An 18,740-nucleotide genomic window follows, 5' to 3' on the forward strand; every position below is an offset into this window, starting at 1 on the left:
TTTTCTTTCGTGGCCCATATACGTTGCAAAAAAAATCTGTGGCATAATAGTTTTATGAAAGAAAAAACTGTAAAAAATAAAACGCAGCATAACATATTTCAAAGCAGAATATTTATTCAACCGTGCATTTGTGAGATACTTGCGGCTATATAATAAATTTACATTCCTTTTTAATTCCTCCCCAAGCCATTATTCCTGTAAAATAAAATATATTGACACAAATGAAACTAAAGCTAGCTTTTTTAAATTGGTCTGTGGCCAACCTCAAATGTTCTTATGGCTCACCAGTGAGCCATGGCCCACTGGTTGAAAACCGCTGATCTAGCCCATTCTGCTTGCATCATTGATCGACAGATTCGGTGAGTCTACAATAGCTTTCGGTGTACTAAATACGAACAACTATTACTTACAACGCAGTTAAATCCCCGTATCACTAGTTTATTTTTCATTCTGTGACCATTTTCTCGATTTTCGAAACATTAAAAGGTACTTACTGGACATTAATGAAGGGCGATCTGATCCAGTTATCGTTTGTGAGGCGATCTGTTTGGCAAACCTGGTAGGATCTCACGATGTCCACTGAGTTACTGTCGAAACTGCTCACCTCCTCCCACTGAAATAAAACAGCAATGTATTATAAGAGTTATAGAATAGCCTGCAGTGAGATTCGAACTCACGGCCTCCGGTCAAGCCGGGACCGTCGCTCTTCCAACTGAGCTATGAAGGCTCAGAAAGGAGTACGCCGAGAAAAAAACAAAGCAGCATTGTCAGCTATATTCTGTTTGTAAACTAGCCTACGGTGAGATTCGAACTCACGACCTCCGCACCGTCGCAGACTAAGAGGAGAGCTGGACAACAATAGCAATGATAACTGCCGCTTCTAAAGGGTTTAAAATCTCTTATCACAGTCGTTGTACACGTCTGTGTATGGATGTTTCATTGTATTAATACAGAATTTTCTGTTTTAATAGAATTTGTTTGAAATTTAAATTAAAAATTTGATCATTGTATACATTTAAAATTTTGTTGTCATATATTTAGACTTTTGAATACAGGGTTGAGCGAAAACGAAATTTAAGATAAAAAAAGTCTTGTTGGACGGAGTTTATCATCAAGAAAACAAACCCAAAAAGTTTTTGTTTCAATGTCAAGGCCAACATTTAGAATGATTCATGTATTTGTCACGAGCAGCTGTAGACTAAAAATATTGACAAATTCACCGCAGGGCAGTAAATTGACGTTTCTCCGTGGCGCTAAACGGTTTTCAACGCGAATCGAAAGTGGAAAAAAAGGAGAAACTCTTAAATAATAATCGGCAACACTTTTGCGCGCAGCGAAGCGTAACGCAGGCACGAATGTGTAGTGAAGGGTCCGAGGCCCATTTCTGGTACGATTTCCCTTTGTCCAAATGACAAACGACGCCTTGAGTCAATATTTGAAGGATTCCAAAGCGCTCCAAAGGCGCCGAGCGAGCGGTAGGCTTGCCCAGTCCAGCCCGGCTTGACACAGCTAGACGCTTGCTCTTATTTAGAAAGCTTAGGTGGCTTTCAATCGGGCCAAATCATTTCTTTAGGTATTTTTTTTGTTCAAAAAAATTTGTTTTGTTTAAAATGCTTCCTACTTCTGTATGGCCTTTGATATTCCTACTGCGTCTTACTACAACCTCTATAACTACTCTGCTTGTATAGTCCCTTTAGGCCATTTTTTGAAACTGAATGAGTGGGCTGTATACTAACTTTAAAAAGAGGCCAAATTTTTAGGGTTTTTTTCAGCCCGACTTGACACAGCTAGACCCCTGCTCTTATTTAGAAAGCTTAGGTGGCTTTTCAATCGTGTTCCGATTTTTTTAGACACTTCTTTTATACTTTGGAACACTATATACGGATCTGTTCATAAGTTTAATGGTGAAAATTACGGCCCAAATAGACGTTAAAAGCGACATGCTTTATTTTCAAACGATTCGGCAATTTCTAATGCCATCATCAGTCGCTTTTAACGTCTATTTGGGCGGTTATTTTCACCATTAATCTTTTATACTTGTTTTTAGACTATTTTCCGGTTGTACACCAACTTTGAAAACGGCAACTTTTTTTGGCCTTTTTCGGTTCTGATGTTCGCCGCAGGACGCATTGTCTTAATTTTATTCGAAAACTGTTGTGAGCGATTTCAAGTGTGCCATGTTTTTATATTGAAGTGTTTTTTCTCAACTTTTTGACCAGTTTTGAGAATAAGCCAGTGTCGTAAACAATTTAAAAACATCTAGGTTTATACCACCTTTGCCAGTTTGAGGAATAAGGTTGGCCGATTACATATTTACTTGGAAAAGACCATGTTTTGTGGCCTGATGGCAATCTTATTTTATAATCAACTTGAAAAGCGCCGGATTAAAAAAATATGAAATATGCATGAAAGTAAGCGGAAAATTCAGATGCACTTAAACAATTGTGTAAAAGTGGGCCAAAAATAGCACAAAACCGTGTCTCAAATGTAAATCTGGCGCTTCTTATAAATAACTGACCTAGGGTTAAAAAAGGTCATTTTGATATATCGAAAAACACGGCCCCAGCATATTTTCTCAGCAGTAATGTAAACAGGCTTGTTTAGCTTGTGAAAGCAAGCCTTTATGCTTGGCTACACGTCACACCTAAACACAATTCTTGGGAAACTGGCGCGTGCTTTAACATGTGTATATTGCAAATTAAATACGGCTTATGGATATTTGCTCTTTGGATTCGTTCAAAGGGAGTTTGCCGTCGCACGCTCTAAATTAGAATACCTGAAATTTTATTAATTGGCGTACTCCATTGCTTACTTCATATTAAAGGCCCCCTTCGACTTTAAAAATGTGAAAAAGTTACAAAAAAATGAGTAGACTTTTTATCGAACACTAAAGTTTTAACTAGGCCTTAATGGACTCCCAAAACTAGTCAAAGTAACCCCTAGCTAGGAGTACACGAGCCCCAGTTTACGAAATCATACTTTAAGGGTCGCACATATATTCATACACACATACACGCGCGCACGGTCGCTTGGTCGGCACAATTAAAAATATTTTTGTAAAATTTTCTAAACACACAACTGAAGCTGGACATAAAAATAAACGCAAAGACTATTGAATAAATTTTGGAAAAGCATTGGCTTTTTTCAAAACTTTTCACTAAATCGATTCAAAAGAGACATTCATCAAGGAATTTGTGCCAACCCTGAAGAACACACACACACACACGCGCACACAAGCACCACACGCACGCACAAACACGTGCAACAGCTGCCGGTCAACATCACGTAACCGGGAAAATATCCGGGATTCCAACGAATCAAACATTCTGTCAACATGCTCGCCTGGTCTGGCTTTCTGCACGCAACCCTTAGGCGTTTATAGCTCGGCAAATACACGACTGTGGGACGTGGAAGCGGTTAGACAACGATTTACGCAGTTGTTTCCATTCCTTTTTCAGTCACGGACAACTATGAAAGCATTGCCAAGTTTGTCGGTTATTTATTTTCTAACAGGACACTTAACATTCAGAAATGGAATCTTGCAGACAAATTTAACAATTTTTTTTTTCAGGATTTTTTCTTAGGTTATTTTTTTAGATCTATGACCCCCATTTCAACATTACCATGCCATGGACCCTTTACATTTTACAACGCGACCTATAGTTTTGCAAAATTACGCCTACATATTTATAGATATTAGACATTTAATATTGCAGTCAAATTAAAAAAATAAAAAGTTTAATATCCCACTTTTTCGCAGCATTTCGTTTTTGTTGTGCATTTTGCTTTTATAACATTTCTATAGCCACTTCGAGGAATTCCTATCAATTTTCTTAACCTTCAGCTTACACACTGCGAAGCATGTTGGGCCAAAGGTCTAAAATACACAGATCCCTTTCAACGCCGTTCCAAATATCAAGCGATCCGTGGAAAATCGCATTGAGGTGGAAAACATACTTCATTGCCAGTGAAACGTGGAAAAAATGAAGCACAATTCCCGTTATTCGTTCAGGCAATCGTAAAGTAATGCTATTTAAGGGCACGTTACAACAGCGGTTCCCAACCTGGGGTCGGCGGGCCAATCCGTAAAGTAGTTTTTAGTGAGTTTGCCCCAAAAAGTTTTTATAACTAATTGTAAACCACGTTAAAATTATGCAAAAGCAATAAAGCAAGCGAATCCATTTCGATAAACTGCCATATGTTAGTATCTTTTATAATGTTTATTTTACTATTTTTATGTAAATTGACGTTTTTTTTCGTTTTAAGTTATTTTTAATAAAGGTGCCGCGACTCATCAAAGAAATTGTAAAAACACATAAAATTCTGTAAAATGTTAAGGCACGACTGGTTAAGTCAACCGTAATAACAAAGTATGCCATTTAGGCTCCCGGTAAAACAATGCTCTTCTTACATTGTGTCAACATTATGTAACAAAGAAATCGCGCGTTTTTGGAGCAATTTTGGCCAAAACACCGCCCCCCACCCTCTAATCGGACATTTTTATTATCCAGGAATTCGACAAATTAACGTTGGACCCGGGGCCTGGAATCCAGCCATAACCCTAAGGTTGCCGTTTATAGGCATTAGGGCAAACGAACAAAAAGGCTTTTGAATGGAGTTCCCATAAAACCTGGTTAATCATTAAGCGAGGGCCCGGCTTCCCAATCACATGATGGCGACACCGCAAGCCTGCTAATACCGGTGTTCTAGGCATTTGTGCTTGACAGGTTATAGCGTAAGAATGCGGGCGAACATTGACTGGCTTCTATGGTTAATTCCAAGAACTTGTTTTAACAAATATAGTAAAATCTCTTTTTTAAACAAAGATAGCCAAAAAATGAATGCAGCATTTGTTAAATTACTCGCTGTACAATGTAACGGTTTCACGTCAAAATAGTTGGATTTTAGCATTATTGTCGTTAGTCATCGAAACAAACTTGTTTACAGGTTAAGTGGGCAATTTAATGCATTATTAAGTGCAAAAACGCAGACGCAATGCATGGTAATCGCTGTACAGGGGCCTAAAGTTAGCAAAAAACAAGCCAAACTTTTACAAAAAAACTTTGGGGTAAAACGTTCAGAGCAACACGCGAGATGCCCACAGCTATGCAGACGCAATTTCGAAAGCCTGTAATTACAGCGCGCATTTCACTTTCGCAAGCGTTTCAAGGCTTTCTTCGGAATTCCGCGCAGAGCGGCGATGTCGAGTTTTAAATGAGCGCGTGTCAGCGCGCGGCCCAGCACACTTGAGAAAGCTTAACGCGTAAAAACCCGCTACATTTCGCAAACCGTCGGAACCTTAATGGCCAAGGTAACTATATAGTTGGTGTTACGTCATGTGTCGAAAACATATAAAAACGTTAAAATTAAAAAACGCGTTATTTTTATTATGGTGAATTATCGAAAAATAGAAAAAAAGTTAACTTTACGGAAATCGCACAAGAAAAAACAAGTTTCAGCGTTTAAAATAACAAAACACGCTTAAGAGGGTTCAATATTACTCTTGAGTTGCTTTCTAAGTGGAAATAAGGAGTAAGTTTGAATTGTTAAGAGTTTTTTAAAGCTCCTTTTGTTAATGCCGTTTTGGATAACGCTTAAGCATTTCGACAAATGACGCATTTTGAAAACCCTGGCGTTTGTACAAGCAACGTTGCCGTGCTAACAAACTAATACTGTCGTCAGGTGTTTTATAGCAAAAACACATTAAATCCAGAAGCCTTAGCTCAAAAGGAATACAGAAAAATTCTAACAAAAGCGCTTACAGGAATTCTTGTCCGCGAAATACCAGCGCCCAGCGGGTACATTCGTTTTTCGCAAATTTAATCAAAAGTCGACTTGCAGAACTTTAAAGGTGCCCAAACAAAAAGAACGCCCAGTAGTTCTATTTGATTTTGCGGCCGCAATTCAAAGCCATTCACATCTAAAAAAAAAAAACGGCGAATAATATGATTTCGAAGGTTCGGGAATTGGCTTTCAAGTCATTGTCGTGCCACACTTGTACCGAATTCCAGTTTTCGCAACCCTAATGGCGTATTTGCGAGAAAAAGGGCGACCGTCGCATTTGTGCAAACATTACAGGCAAGGTATGGCGACGGCAAATTCGTCCGACAAGCAATTATATGGAAATTTATCGCGCGTTATATATTTAGCGGTGTAAAGTCTTGACGAATATTTGCGTATCAGTGCGTTTGTGTATGTATGTGTGTGTGCGTGCATGTGTGCGTGTGTGCATACATACACGACAATTACACGTGTGTGTGTGTATTTGAGGGGCAATAGAGTTAACCTTGACATACCAAGAAAAATACACATATTACAGTCGTTCAATTTTCACTGGGCAAACCGCACAAACTAGGACGGCAAAGTAAATTGCACGCGACTTTTCTTTATTTTGCGACGCAGCTATGTTTGCCAGGCAATTCGACCGAAAGGTTATTGTACTTTCGTGGCGGGATTTCCACATTCTTCACTTTGCAAGTTAAATTTTGTCGAAGAACATAAAAAAAGGCTTAAACCAGTGGTTTCCCAACTTTTTATTTCAGTCACTTTAAAAAAAAAAAAAACTTAACACCAACATGAAAAAGGACCCTAACGATTTATTTTGCAAAACCAAGGGCCCCTGTTTGGAAACAACTAGCTTTGGCTTGACTCTGTGGTTAAACAGTGCCAACTAATTTAAAGATTTAGAATTACACAAATATCAGCAAATGCTAACTTTGAAGGTTTGCCAAAAAAACTAAGAGAAACCCGCAACCACTTGACTGCTGATATTATTAATGTTGGTAAAAAATAAAGTAGACTTACGCCAGTGTTGCCGACGTGGTGCCTCGTCCAATGTAGATCTGTGGTCGCCAGCTTGGAATTGTATAGTTCCCCTGAAAAACAAGCACAAAATAAGTTCACAGGGGTTTTTATTGCTAAAAACAACTAGTTCATTTCGGTGTTAAAAACGAACTTCTCATGATAAATAAAAATACATGGAAGCTATGTGGTATGTTGTAATTATGCGTAACTTTATTTTGCAGAGCTATTATATTTCCAACCAGATTTTACGTAAAAAAATAAATATGTTAAGAATTGATTTAACCGAATTGCTTGAACTTCAAGAATAATCTTTTGTAGAATAAATTTATTAAAGCAACTATACAGAAGTAGGCAGGATATTTAAAAAAAAATATAATTTTTTGTAGGTATGATTTTGAAGGCATGTGGTGTACTGTATCTACGCGTGAATATTTCCCAACTCTTAATCTACCTCGTTTCCGCAAAAAAACGCACGCCAGCCGGTTTTACGATCGTGATAATGCAAACATAATTGCGCCATTCCTAATGCGTTCGGCGTTCAACTAAAGAAGGTCTTTCTTTCTCCTGGAGTTTACGACCAGCGATCTGGCCCAGAAGACAAACAAAGCAGCTAGTGGACGTGATATGAAGCGAAATATAGCCCGGGGTGTTAGGAAAGGCACGTAGCTTTGGCGCAAGATTTATCTGGCCAATCTTTTCCGATCTATTGTCCTTTAATTGGCGCCTAAAAACCTGCTTAATATCTCGCAAAGGAAAGCACACTCCTCGTCGGTAATTAGAGGGCAATTACGCCAGTAAACAATGCATGGGTTTCTTTTGAGGTGTACTTCCGCTGAACGAATGCCATATGCAACAAACAAGAAGTTTTGTTAGGTTGTGCCGAACAGTGCATTTTTACCAGATGCTCGTTTGTACACGTTTGTTTGTACACAAAATACAACACTGCGCAGTATTTTAGAATTTACTTAATTGCTAAGGTTTGACTAGATTTCAGTCGTTAACTGATGATGATACAAGTGTGATCGAAGCGTCGTTTATTTATTCGAACTTTTTGGCTTTAAAGTTCATTATTAAGAGCATTACAGATACGTACACACTACACTGTGTAGGCTACATATGGTTGTACTGTTTGTGAAATCAATCAAACATTTTAATTTGTAAAACGTACGGACAATAGAACGCTGAAAAAGCACTGATCTTTAGGTGCTAATAGTGTTAAAACTGTTTGTGGAATTACTAAAAACATTACTGGGTAATTTTGCAGACTGACACTATTCGTATAAGCGTTTCACAGTAATGCTTAAATTTACAAGTAACCCTTATCAGAAACGCATTTTTTTTTAAATTAGAGTCAATTTACCGGGTCGTTGATTATTTATAAAAATAAGATAGGTTACTATGTAAAAATTACGGAAAGGTATGCGACACACTTGTGAATATCCCAGCACTGCTTAAAACAATGCCGTGACCCGAAAATAGACATTACTGGAATGAGGAATTAGCGAATGAGTAAGACCAGAACTAATCACTGTCTGGCAAAAATATCCCAAGCCCTGGTGCCAACTAGAACATCGCGCCGCGGCCCTGCGATGACCCGGATTTGACGCTCTAGTTCGTCGTCTTCCGTTTAAATCCGGACAAACCAGATAAAGAAGCGAAGCGATTCTACGGCGTGGTGCGGTGACTTACGCAAGGCGTGTTTGTTTTAACTTGGCAGCGGCGAAAATGTACGTGGCTTAAGATGCCTGCACGTGCCAAAGTTATTTTTGGCTTTTCTCGATTTTGACGTTTTTGACGGTGATTTTACGTAAACAATGGGTTACGTGTGCGCGAGTGACTTCGTATTTAATCACAATCCGATATGTGTCGGAGTGGAGTGGACGTTTAAAACGGAGTAAGCAACTAGATTTGTAGTAACACTAACAAAATCACGATTTTACTCGTTTTTGGTAAAATTAATTCTGTATCGGCCGCTAAATTTGCTATTTTATTTAAATTTCCAATTTACCTTGGCCATTTTGCAAAAAAATCGGTCTTGTATGCATGAGTGACTTTTGCCTTCCCACAATGATTAAGGAAAAAGCGGAGAAAATTAATTACAAAGGGATTAAAATACTTGGCTCCATGTCCTTGATTTTATCTTTGTAATTGAAATACAAGCGTCTGATTCATTTCACGCATTTAGGGTTTGGCTTACATTGTCATAGCCGATTTAAAGAAACAATTTAATATTATTGAAATCACGTGTTAGATTTGCAACAAATCACAACCCTATATGTATTACGGAGAAGACGATTAAACGGCAAAACGAAACTAGACTTTAACCTACAAAATCCACAAAAACCCCCAGTGGAAGTAACAAAACTCTACCGATGATGCCAATTGTGGTAACAAAATTACGATTTGGGCTGTTTTAGGTAAAATTAAGTCCTTGCCGGCCGCAACATTTTGCTAGTTTACTACACTCTTGTTTTTCAATACTTTTATCAATTCAAAGAATTGAATTTTGAATAACCCTGCCTAATTTTACAAATTCGCCTCTATTCGGCAAAGTCGCGAAAGCTTCACAGGTTTCAGCATATTTAAACTTGGCCGTTTTGTCGCGTTATTTTCAAGTGTTTCTGTCAATTTCACAATCCCCAATTTGCAAGAAAAACGGGCAAAAACAGGCAAAAAAATCATTCCCTATGCCGTAAAACAGTCAAGCAAGTCGCCAAAGCGTGGACCGGCGGTGGTAGACTGGGAAACAGGGTCACACGCAAGTTGTTTGGTGCAAGAGACCAGCTGGGAGTCTCAGTCTTTCACACACAAAAAGGTCGCCTCGTGTAACCGCGAAAAAAACCGTCTTCGATTACGCTGAGAAGTTAATCGAATTACAGCACGAAGCACGCGGGACAATGGCCGAATGGAAACGTCAAAAGTCGACGGTGGAACGCGGTTTCGGGGTAAGGCGATTAGGTTTGGGGTGAAATTGCGATTTGGGGCCGATACCCACTTAATGCAGCTAATCCGTAACATCATCGCGTCCGTCTGGGAAATTTTCGGCGATTTTTTTTTCGAAAATTGAGAAAGCGCCCATAATCCAATCAACCTGTTAAAAGCGTGTAAGAGGTAATAAGGCGTTAACTTGGTGGTTTTAGCAGCAAAAACATGGCGTAATTTTGAGCTCTACGTACAAAAATGCCACCAAGGTTGTTTATTTAGCTAAGAAGTACTGACAACCGCAACAGACAAACCCTTAAAATCCAATTGATTCGTTTGCAGATTTTAAACGTTAGTAGGGTGTTTACTTAAAGGTGGTAGCGAAAAAATATTTGTTTTGCTTTAAAAGCTTTTGGGGACAAAAAACGCCAAACAAGGTTGTAGATTTTAGGCAACGAAATAATAAAAGCAACAGGTCTACCCTTTAGATCTAATCAACACATTGAAACGTTTAAACCGGAATCAGGCCTTTAAACTGTAAAATAACTAAATATTAGGGCTCAAATGTGTCATGATTTGCACTCTTTGTACAAATCAGCCCAACAAGGTTATTTATTTAGCTAAAAGCTGTTAATATCCGCAACATGTTGTACACCAATAGAGCCTTGTATTGTGGGCCTACACTGCTATCTTGACATATTTTGAGCAACATTGCGATCTGATAAAGATTATATCGGCGGCAATTTACCCAATATTGTTGCAAATTGACTAAAGATTGGAGCCAAATGCTTTTAAAAAATGCGCGAAAGACGATAACAAAGCACATTGTCAAATCACAAACAGGCGTTTGTTTAAATAGCGCGCGCAAAATCAACACAGTCTCGCCGAATAATAGCTGGCCAGTACAAAACAAATCACTTTATCGACGGAAAATTAAATTCCGCCCATTCCAACGAAAGTCTACGCTCCCGTGTTTAAAACCGCCCACCCTTCAGCCTATTCCTTTGTAATATACCGGAACAACGGCCGTCGCAACAACAGCGCGGCCGAATTCCAACCCTCAAAACGCGGCTAAAATAGCTCGTCTGTCCCTGGGCTCTAAGCTATGTCTTTGTGTGTTAAGTAGGCTGTGTTTTTGTTGCAGGGATAGCGCTTTGCTAGGGCAAGCTTAATGGCCGAATGTTTATGTATCTTGTCAAGACCATGGCACTGTGGGCTTGAAGTTGTTGTTAGTCTTATTTATACATTGGCCAAAGAGAGTTTAAACAGATTAATTTGGAAAAGGGTTGAGTGTGGGTTTGACACGGGAAAAGATTCTGCACTGACTTTTCGATGACCTTCTAAGCTCAAATGACAAACAAACTAGTTTTCAGTACTTTCAGTTGAGTGAATTGGAGCCAAGCAAAAACGACAAAAAACGTTCTCAAACCACACAAGACATAAAAAATTAGCAACATTTTTTTTAGGTAATACCACTTTGAGCAAATTCTTTAGGAAAATTACAAGTTCTTTACGAGCAAAACTCTGAAAATATTGCGACATAATAATAGTGCTGTTTTGCCCTAATAAGACATACTTTACTTAATATTGACGCCATAAAATATCGCAGTACGGCAATGGAACTCTGTATTACATAGTTTACCAGATAGAAAAACAGTTGGATAAAACTTACTTATATCGGCATTGACTTGAAAGATGATAGAACAAATAATGAACGCTGTGCTTGCTGCGTTCCTCATATTCAATAAGATTGTGTTTTGAGCGGAGTGTAGACCTCTCCAATGGCTTGTTCTTTTGAGTAGAAAACTCCCCTAATATAGGTTTTACTGGTTGCTAGAATTTAGGTAGTTTATCCTAGTTGAGGGAGACGGTTTTCTGAAACACAATAAAAGCACACATATATACGTAAATCACAGAACAACCGTAAGGGCAAATACAGCACAACATTCGAATTCACAGGAGTCCCATTTGAAACTCAAATAAAATTTGAAACCACTGAGCAATGAACATGCTTCTTAACTTGAAAAAATCTGGGCGCAAAAGGCAGAATCTGCAAGTAATGCTGTTTGCGTTGGTTAATTAATAACCAAAGCCAAATAAAGCGTTAGTTTTCAAACTTTTCTCAGCATATACAAAATAGCTTGAACTTGTTACTAAACCGATCTACACTCTTTTATAACTGAGGTAACTTAATATAGATACACAGTTAAAGCCTTGGACCAGCTTCAAAAATAAGTGCTACCACTGCCAGCACGGAGGGTTTACACTTTACAGTCGCACAACAAACTATTCCTTGTTTCTTGCAGCTAACGGCTAATCCAGTACACACGATTGTATTTTACAATTCAACACGAGCTCAATATACAGTAAGAGCCTATAACTGCTAATGCGAAAAATTTGTAGAAGACAAAGTGGTATCAGCTTCCTTGATGTTTCAAACAGACTCTCTCAACTGCACACGATCGTATTTTACAATGAAACACCAATAGGAGCCTAGTCAAGCTTGAAGAAAAGTCACTAAATCTTTCAGTGCGTAAAATTGGCCAAAAGACAAAGTAAGCGGTAAACGCTTTTTTTCTGTTTTGAACAGGCTCGCCAAAATGCACACGATTGTATTTTACATTCCAATAGCAATAGAAGCCTAGTCCAGCTTGAAGAAAAGTCAATACAACCTTTAGTGCGTAAAATGAGCAAAAGACAAAGTAAGAGCGATAATGCCTGCTTGCTGTTCTAAACAAACTCTCCTGAATGTAGACAAATGTCTAGTCTTCGCCTCACAATCCTACCGGCACTGCGCCTTCTTTTTACAACTTCTTTCTTCGCTCCAAGACCACACGTGCCCACTACTGCGGCTCTATGCGAAGCTACAGCGCTGCGGCGTTTGGTTTGAAGGCGCAGAGATATGTTTAGAGCCGGGCTGATAACGCACCGCGCTACAATGGCGTCGCCTGGCGAGAGTTTTAGTGCGTGAGAAAAAGGCATCTCTGGGTAATCTGGGTTCACGTATAGCAGCTTATGTTGTGCTGTTGCTACAAAGCACCCCTGATAATAAAGAGATTGGAAATGAAATCTGGCGGATTTCGGCGTGGGAGCATTACACTCTTTTTTAAGTTAGAATCTTCGCCATCATACAACATATCAATATATAGAAATCGCTCTTTTACATCAGAAGAGCGATTTCTATATTTTTTTTAAGTAGTTTAACATGTTGCATTTTGTAACTACTTGAATTTTACTATTTATAGATGCATTTTGCACTCATGAAATCCTAACGGCTTAGGACTTTTAATAATTAATACGCTTATTCCCCTTTGATTAATAAAAAAAGAAAATATAGGCCTTGAAATGTCCGATACTTATCGTTTTATTCCGACACTGTTATAACTGGGGCTGTCAAGTTAGTACTGTTTGTTAAATTTAACTACTATATTTATGCACTTGCTATTTGTTGTAGTTTAAGTCACTTTTAGTGAAAAATAAATAAACATTTAGTGAAAATACAATAAACAATAAAGCAGGTATCACTTATCTAACGAGTAGAACACATTGCCTTTATAAATTGGAAAACGCGGCGTTCGACCGCAGAACAAGGCTAAAATGCACAAATAAATTTAGTATCAGATCGGCACCGATACCACCCGAGTATCGGACGAGTACCGATAAATACTAGCACGTGGTATCGTTTATCGGCCCAAATCCGATATTATCGGACATCCAGCGTAAAAAGCCCCTCATAATACCGGGATTGGAAATGAAACCGAGTGGATTTGTGCGTGGGAACAATAGACCCAAGGGTTAGATTAATAAAGCGTTTGATAATGACTTGATTAACGCACGTGGTGAGCTTTTCCGATAGCCACTTCACCCAGTTAGCGTTACCTAATTCGCGTTTCCCTTATATTGGCCGCAATCCTATTAGGTCGCGATGGATTAGAGCAGGGTTATTCACGTGCGGTGCGAAACGACATGATTGGGCGGTTGATCGCATTAAAATCCTTCTTAATATTAATGTTTAGGCTTGGAGCATAATTGTTGGATGTTGTAGTTAGACGTAGAATGCATATCAAATCACATACAGAAATATGTAGTATGTTTATTAACGGGTAGGGAATTTTGGAGCATAATGGATGGAGGTTGTAGTTAGACGTAGAATAAATATAAAAGTCCATATAGGAGTAAGTAGCATTTTTTGAATTCAAATAAATCTTAAGATAATGGCTGGGGGTTGTAGTTAGACGTAGAATGAATATCATAGGACATACAGAAATATGTAGTATGTTTATTAACGAATGGGGAATTATTTAAAACATCCACAGAATGCTGCCTTTTTTCAAATGGGCTTTGATATTCATTTTACGTCGAACTAAAATCTCCCGCTACATCTTGAGATTTGTTCGAAGCGTTCAAAATACGCTACGTTTACTTCTGTATGGGCTTTGGTATTTATCCTTCGTCCAATGTTCAGTCTGTTTATAAAAAACATATAAAAACTGTCGATCACTTCTTAGAATAAACAGAAATACGCACTTCCCCGCAAAACTAAGCTTTCAGTTATTAAATTTTTATTCGCCTGCATCAATCCAGGAGCTGAAATTAGCGATTTGTTTGAGAATCTCATTACTAATGAGTTGAAATGCCCTTAATCAGCCTATACCTTGCACGGATCGGTAAACAAACGTTAATCCGGTATTTTGCTCGAATTTTTAAACTTTTTTTTAACGAGCAAGGTAATGTGAGCTTTTGCAAATTGTACACCAAACACCGAGTGGCATTAATGTTGGATTTATTAGTTTCCGGGCTCATTTCACGTTTTCGTTTTTTTTACGAGCGTAGTTCGCTTGTTTTACAAGCAATGAACTGTTTTCTGTATTAAAACGTGACCCCAACTCAACCTATTACGAGAACTTCTCCCGTAAGTCGTTAATCCGGTAAAAGTGCTGTCAAAACACAATTAACGCTAAAAGCTACCACACAGAACTATACAGCAAACCCGTGCTCACCTATGCGCAAGAAGGTAAAGCACCAAAACAGTACTTTATGCTAAAAATAAAACCTTGAAAATTATGTAATTTTTTGTAATATTGCTCGAACCGTATTAAACAAAGAATATCCAACTATAGTTTAATACTTGGATAGTTTTTATCAGTTTTTTTATGCTACTGAATATCTTTTTAAGTGAGCGCGTTAAAATGTTTGAAATTGCATTTATTAGAATAAAGTCATTAAAATCTCAAATTGGTTGTTATTGAATGTAATAGCCATACTAGTGTTACGACTTTACTAGTAAACTAGTCTCGCAAATATTAAATTAAATATTTTAATAAAACGTATTACTTTTACAAGATACGGCATCCCTTCTTAAAGCGCATTAGCTGCGCAAAAATAAACACGTAAATTTGCGTAATAACGCTCGCGTAGAATTACCAGCGTTTACGGAATACTTAGCCGTTTAAAATGGCGAATTTCGAGATGGTTGTTTGTCTTTTGGTGTCAAATTCAAAGCGAAAGGGGTATATTGTAGTTTAGAGGCATCTCAAAAACGACAATTTCGTATTTACCCCTCTTTGGAACGTCAGGGTCGGGCCAGTCAACGGTGATCTCACGTCAGATAAGGTTACTGCTAATGAGCCGTAACCGGGTCTTTGGCGATTTGCTGTAATCTACCGTTTGGCCGCGGGTCACACTGATTCAATTGTAAACAAATAGAGGTAACCACGCTCATAACAGACGGTTGCTTAACGAAGACTTAATTACTCGAATTTTAAAACTTCACTTTTTAACGAGCAGGGTAATGTTAAGCTTTGCAAATTGTACATCAAAAACCGAGTGACATTAATATTGGATTTATTAGTTTCCGGGCAGATTACACTGATTCAATTGTAAACAAATAAAGGTATCCATGCACACAACGGAATGTTGCTTAACGAAGACGTAACTTTTGCTGGACAAAACAGCAATATTATTAACTTGTAAAATTAAAATTCTATCCATCAAGCTCAAAAACGTTTTTTTAGATACCCCTTCGTGCTTGTAAAAGAATCGTAAAACTTTTACATAGTCGCACACAATTTGAACTGTACAAATTCTAAATCTAAATTGATAACTTAACAAAACTTTTAATCAATTCAAAGTATACCAACCATTTACTCGGCAAACTACATACTTAAACCTACGAAATTGTTTATTTTTATAAGTTTTCAAACCAGTTTAAGGTCAGCGCCATAAATTTGATCAAGTGTACCATAATTACGGTTGCAGTACAGAAAAACAAAATATTCAAAATGTACTTGAAATTATTGCTGATTACGTCTGCATTTTTTGTATACTCAAGCTAATTAAAAATTAATTTTAGAGTATACATCGTTTTCCACTAACTTGTTCTCCGCCATAATCAAGTAATCATTGCAATTACTGTTTAAACATGCAGGGGCAATGCAAATGTTATAGGAAGGAAAATTCCGCCAACAGTCAATGCCAATCTACTTGACTTTACCGACGCCATCATATTGCAACACGCATGTTTGCTGTTACGAAATTTATGTTTGGACAATACATTTATTGCAGACTCAATGTTTCAAGTGGCACTTCGCTTTAATTTCTTCTCATACAGTCTTTTATTGCCTAAGTCAATTCTTCAATTAAAAATCTTAAGATATGTAAAGTTCTATATGCCATACTTTATACACCTCATTCGTAACACAAACTGTCATTAGTTAAGTTTAATAAAATTAAGGTATGTAAAAACTGTACGCTGTCCTTTTAACAGAAATCATAACACAAACCAATAGGCTAGCTACACTGCCCGATGTAAAAATGATTCAACTGTAGCACACATTTAAACACTCAATCCTTACACTAACTGTTAATAGAGCTGTATAATTCTCTAACAAAAAGGCAATTAAAATACAGCACATGCCTAAATAAACACTCCTAACGTGTTTTATGTTAGTAATATCTCTAAGCTGGTTTGGCTGACTAGCCAAGTACATTGAACTGTTTATCGTCAGTTTCTGAAATAGCTTTCTCTCTTAAGCTTTACTCGCAAGTGCTATAAAACTGTAAAAAGATTTCCAGCAGTGCCGAGACCCTAATCCCTTACACAAGGCAACCTCTGGTCCAACTTTACAAAAAGTGTGACATTACATTCGACTCTATATTACATTCGATTATTAAGCGCTAGACCAGAAGAAAGTAGCCAGCTTTTAGAACAGTAGCAAGTCTTGATGTGGCGCAATCTGCAAACACGGGCAAAAACGCCTGCCCTATTTACTTTGCCTTTGTGTCAAAAGCGAAGTAATTTATAATTGCGAGATGAATGTTTGACTGTAAGGGCAAAAGCGCTGCAGTCTAGCCCTTGTTTACTTTCGATTATTTGCCAATTGCGAAAATTCTATTCTTGAACATGCTGCTGGAAAATAAATATGCTGAACGAACGTAACAATGGAAATTGAATAATGAAACAATAGGTTGAAAACCATACACAAAATTGCTAAAAAATTGAAACAATCATAATAAGTTCTAAGCATAATAATAAGAAAATGAAAGGTGCAATTGTAAGAAGTTAACAAGCATAAACATAATGTAATATTAAGCATTGCAGTAATCTAATTCTAACTGATTTAGTGTTTCGAAAAAGACGAATTAAAATATTTATAATGATTTTACCTAGGGTTCAAAATATTTTTTTTCCTTGATTTTTATATTTTTCTTGAATTTATAGGGGTTTTATTTGCGATATTTATTTTTAAACATATTGCTGTAAAAAAGTGACGCTTAAGCCATGTTACAACTTGATTAACTATCGAACAATTGGTAGGCTTTTAGTGGTTTTTTAACTTTCTTCTGTCGTTAACTATGAGATGAATTGAAAGGATTTTAATCACCTTTTTTCAAAATAATCAAGATATTACCAACTATTAATTAATGAATATAAGTAACACTAAATTGACCTCAAAAGTTGCATTCAAATAACAAATAAAAATTGGTATTGGAATGGCTTATATCACTCAAAAAGACAATCATGTTATTGTCAAAGTACCCTCTCTAAACGGTCTATTACCCCGTCGGGGTGATTACCAACAAGTCAGGAACCACTGAATTAGTTGAACGCAATTCGTAACCATTGGAAACATTCTATATGTGCTTGTTTGTAAGATGACATTTTAATGTGTGTAATATGTAGGAAGAATATCACATCTTAGTACAAACTCTAACCATTATGCTGTAATGTTTGTAATAGTTTCACAAGAAAATATAATATTGTTTTCGACTTGACTACTGGGGATTTAAGTTCGATACAGGTTTCCGTATTCAGCAGCCGTGGCTGGTTTTTTATTTAAACAAGACCGTTCGACAGAGTTTCAAGTATATATAGTCATATGTCTACAAAGCTCTAATTTAAAAAATCACCTGCTTAAAACCCTAGGATGCCTTTTGTGACCAACAGCTAACAAATGTATCGCCAGGCTAACTTGCGTCATTCGAACAGCAGTCACTCTTTACTTACAAATCAAGGGTTTTCGCATGAGCGCCTCTAATGATGGTGAATCATTTCGAACAAAACAACAACTTAACTTTTACCTATTCAGTTCATGGCGCCGTTGAAGTTAAAACTACACAATTGCTTTGAAGTACAGGCCTATTCTCCTAAGTTAAACTGAAGTGTTAAAATTTTTCAAAGTTTAACAAATAACAGTACATAATATTATTATTTATTACCAATTGGTTTACCTGTAGGCCTATGGATTTTATTTTTTATCCCTTTTTAACTTTTACGGCTCAGTAACTATAGGATTGTTTGTTAAGTGGAACCTTTCAATAGAGAACCCTTCGAAATTGTTTTTTCTCTTTTTTTTAATTTAACCTTTTTCCTTCTTTTATTTTTATGTATTTTTGGCGGGCCTATTTGTATACCACGATTTTTTTTTTGTTGATTACCTTTCAATAGTCGAATACAAACTCATTAAAAATTCACTGATTCCTCAAACACAACCAATTTACATTTCTGGCCTATT

The 18,740-nt window shown here is 37.3% G+C and overlaps 1 protein-coding gene across 1 annotated transcript in view; it reads right to left on the reverse strand.

Moving 5' to 3' along the window:
* Positions 1-12,448, reverse strand: part of LOC146146731 (ephrin type-B receptor 2-like) — a 45,012-nt gene extending 32,564 nt beyond the window's left edge. Inside the window, exons 1-3 of the mRNA XM_083387007.1 lie at positions 11,399-12,448; positions 6,805-6,875; positions 495-613 (exon numbers count right to left, since the gene is read on the reverse strand). Coding sequence (XP_083243133.1) covers positions 495-613; positions 6,805-6,875; positions 11,399-11,465 — 257 coding nt within the window. The 5' untranslated portion in view covers positions 11,466-12,448. The remainder of the gene's footprint in view (positions 1-494; positions 614-6,804; positions 6,876-11,398) is intronic.
* Between the last annotated feature and the right edge of the window lie 6,292 nt (positions 12,449-18,740).

Source organism: Ascidiella aspersa, chromosome 4, assembly GCF_963924565.1.
Source record: "Ascidiella aspersa chromosome 4, kaAscAspe10.2, whole genome shotgun sequence".
NCBI lineage: Eukaryota > Metazoa > Chordata > Ascidiacea > Phlebobranchia > Ascidiidae > Ascidiella > Ascidiella aspersa.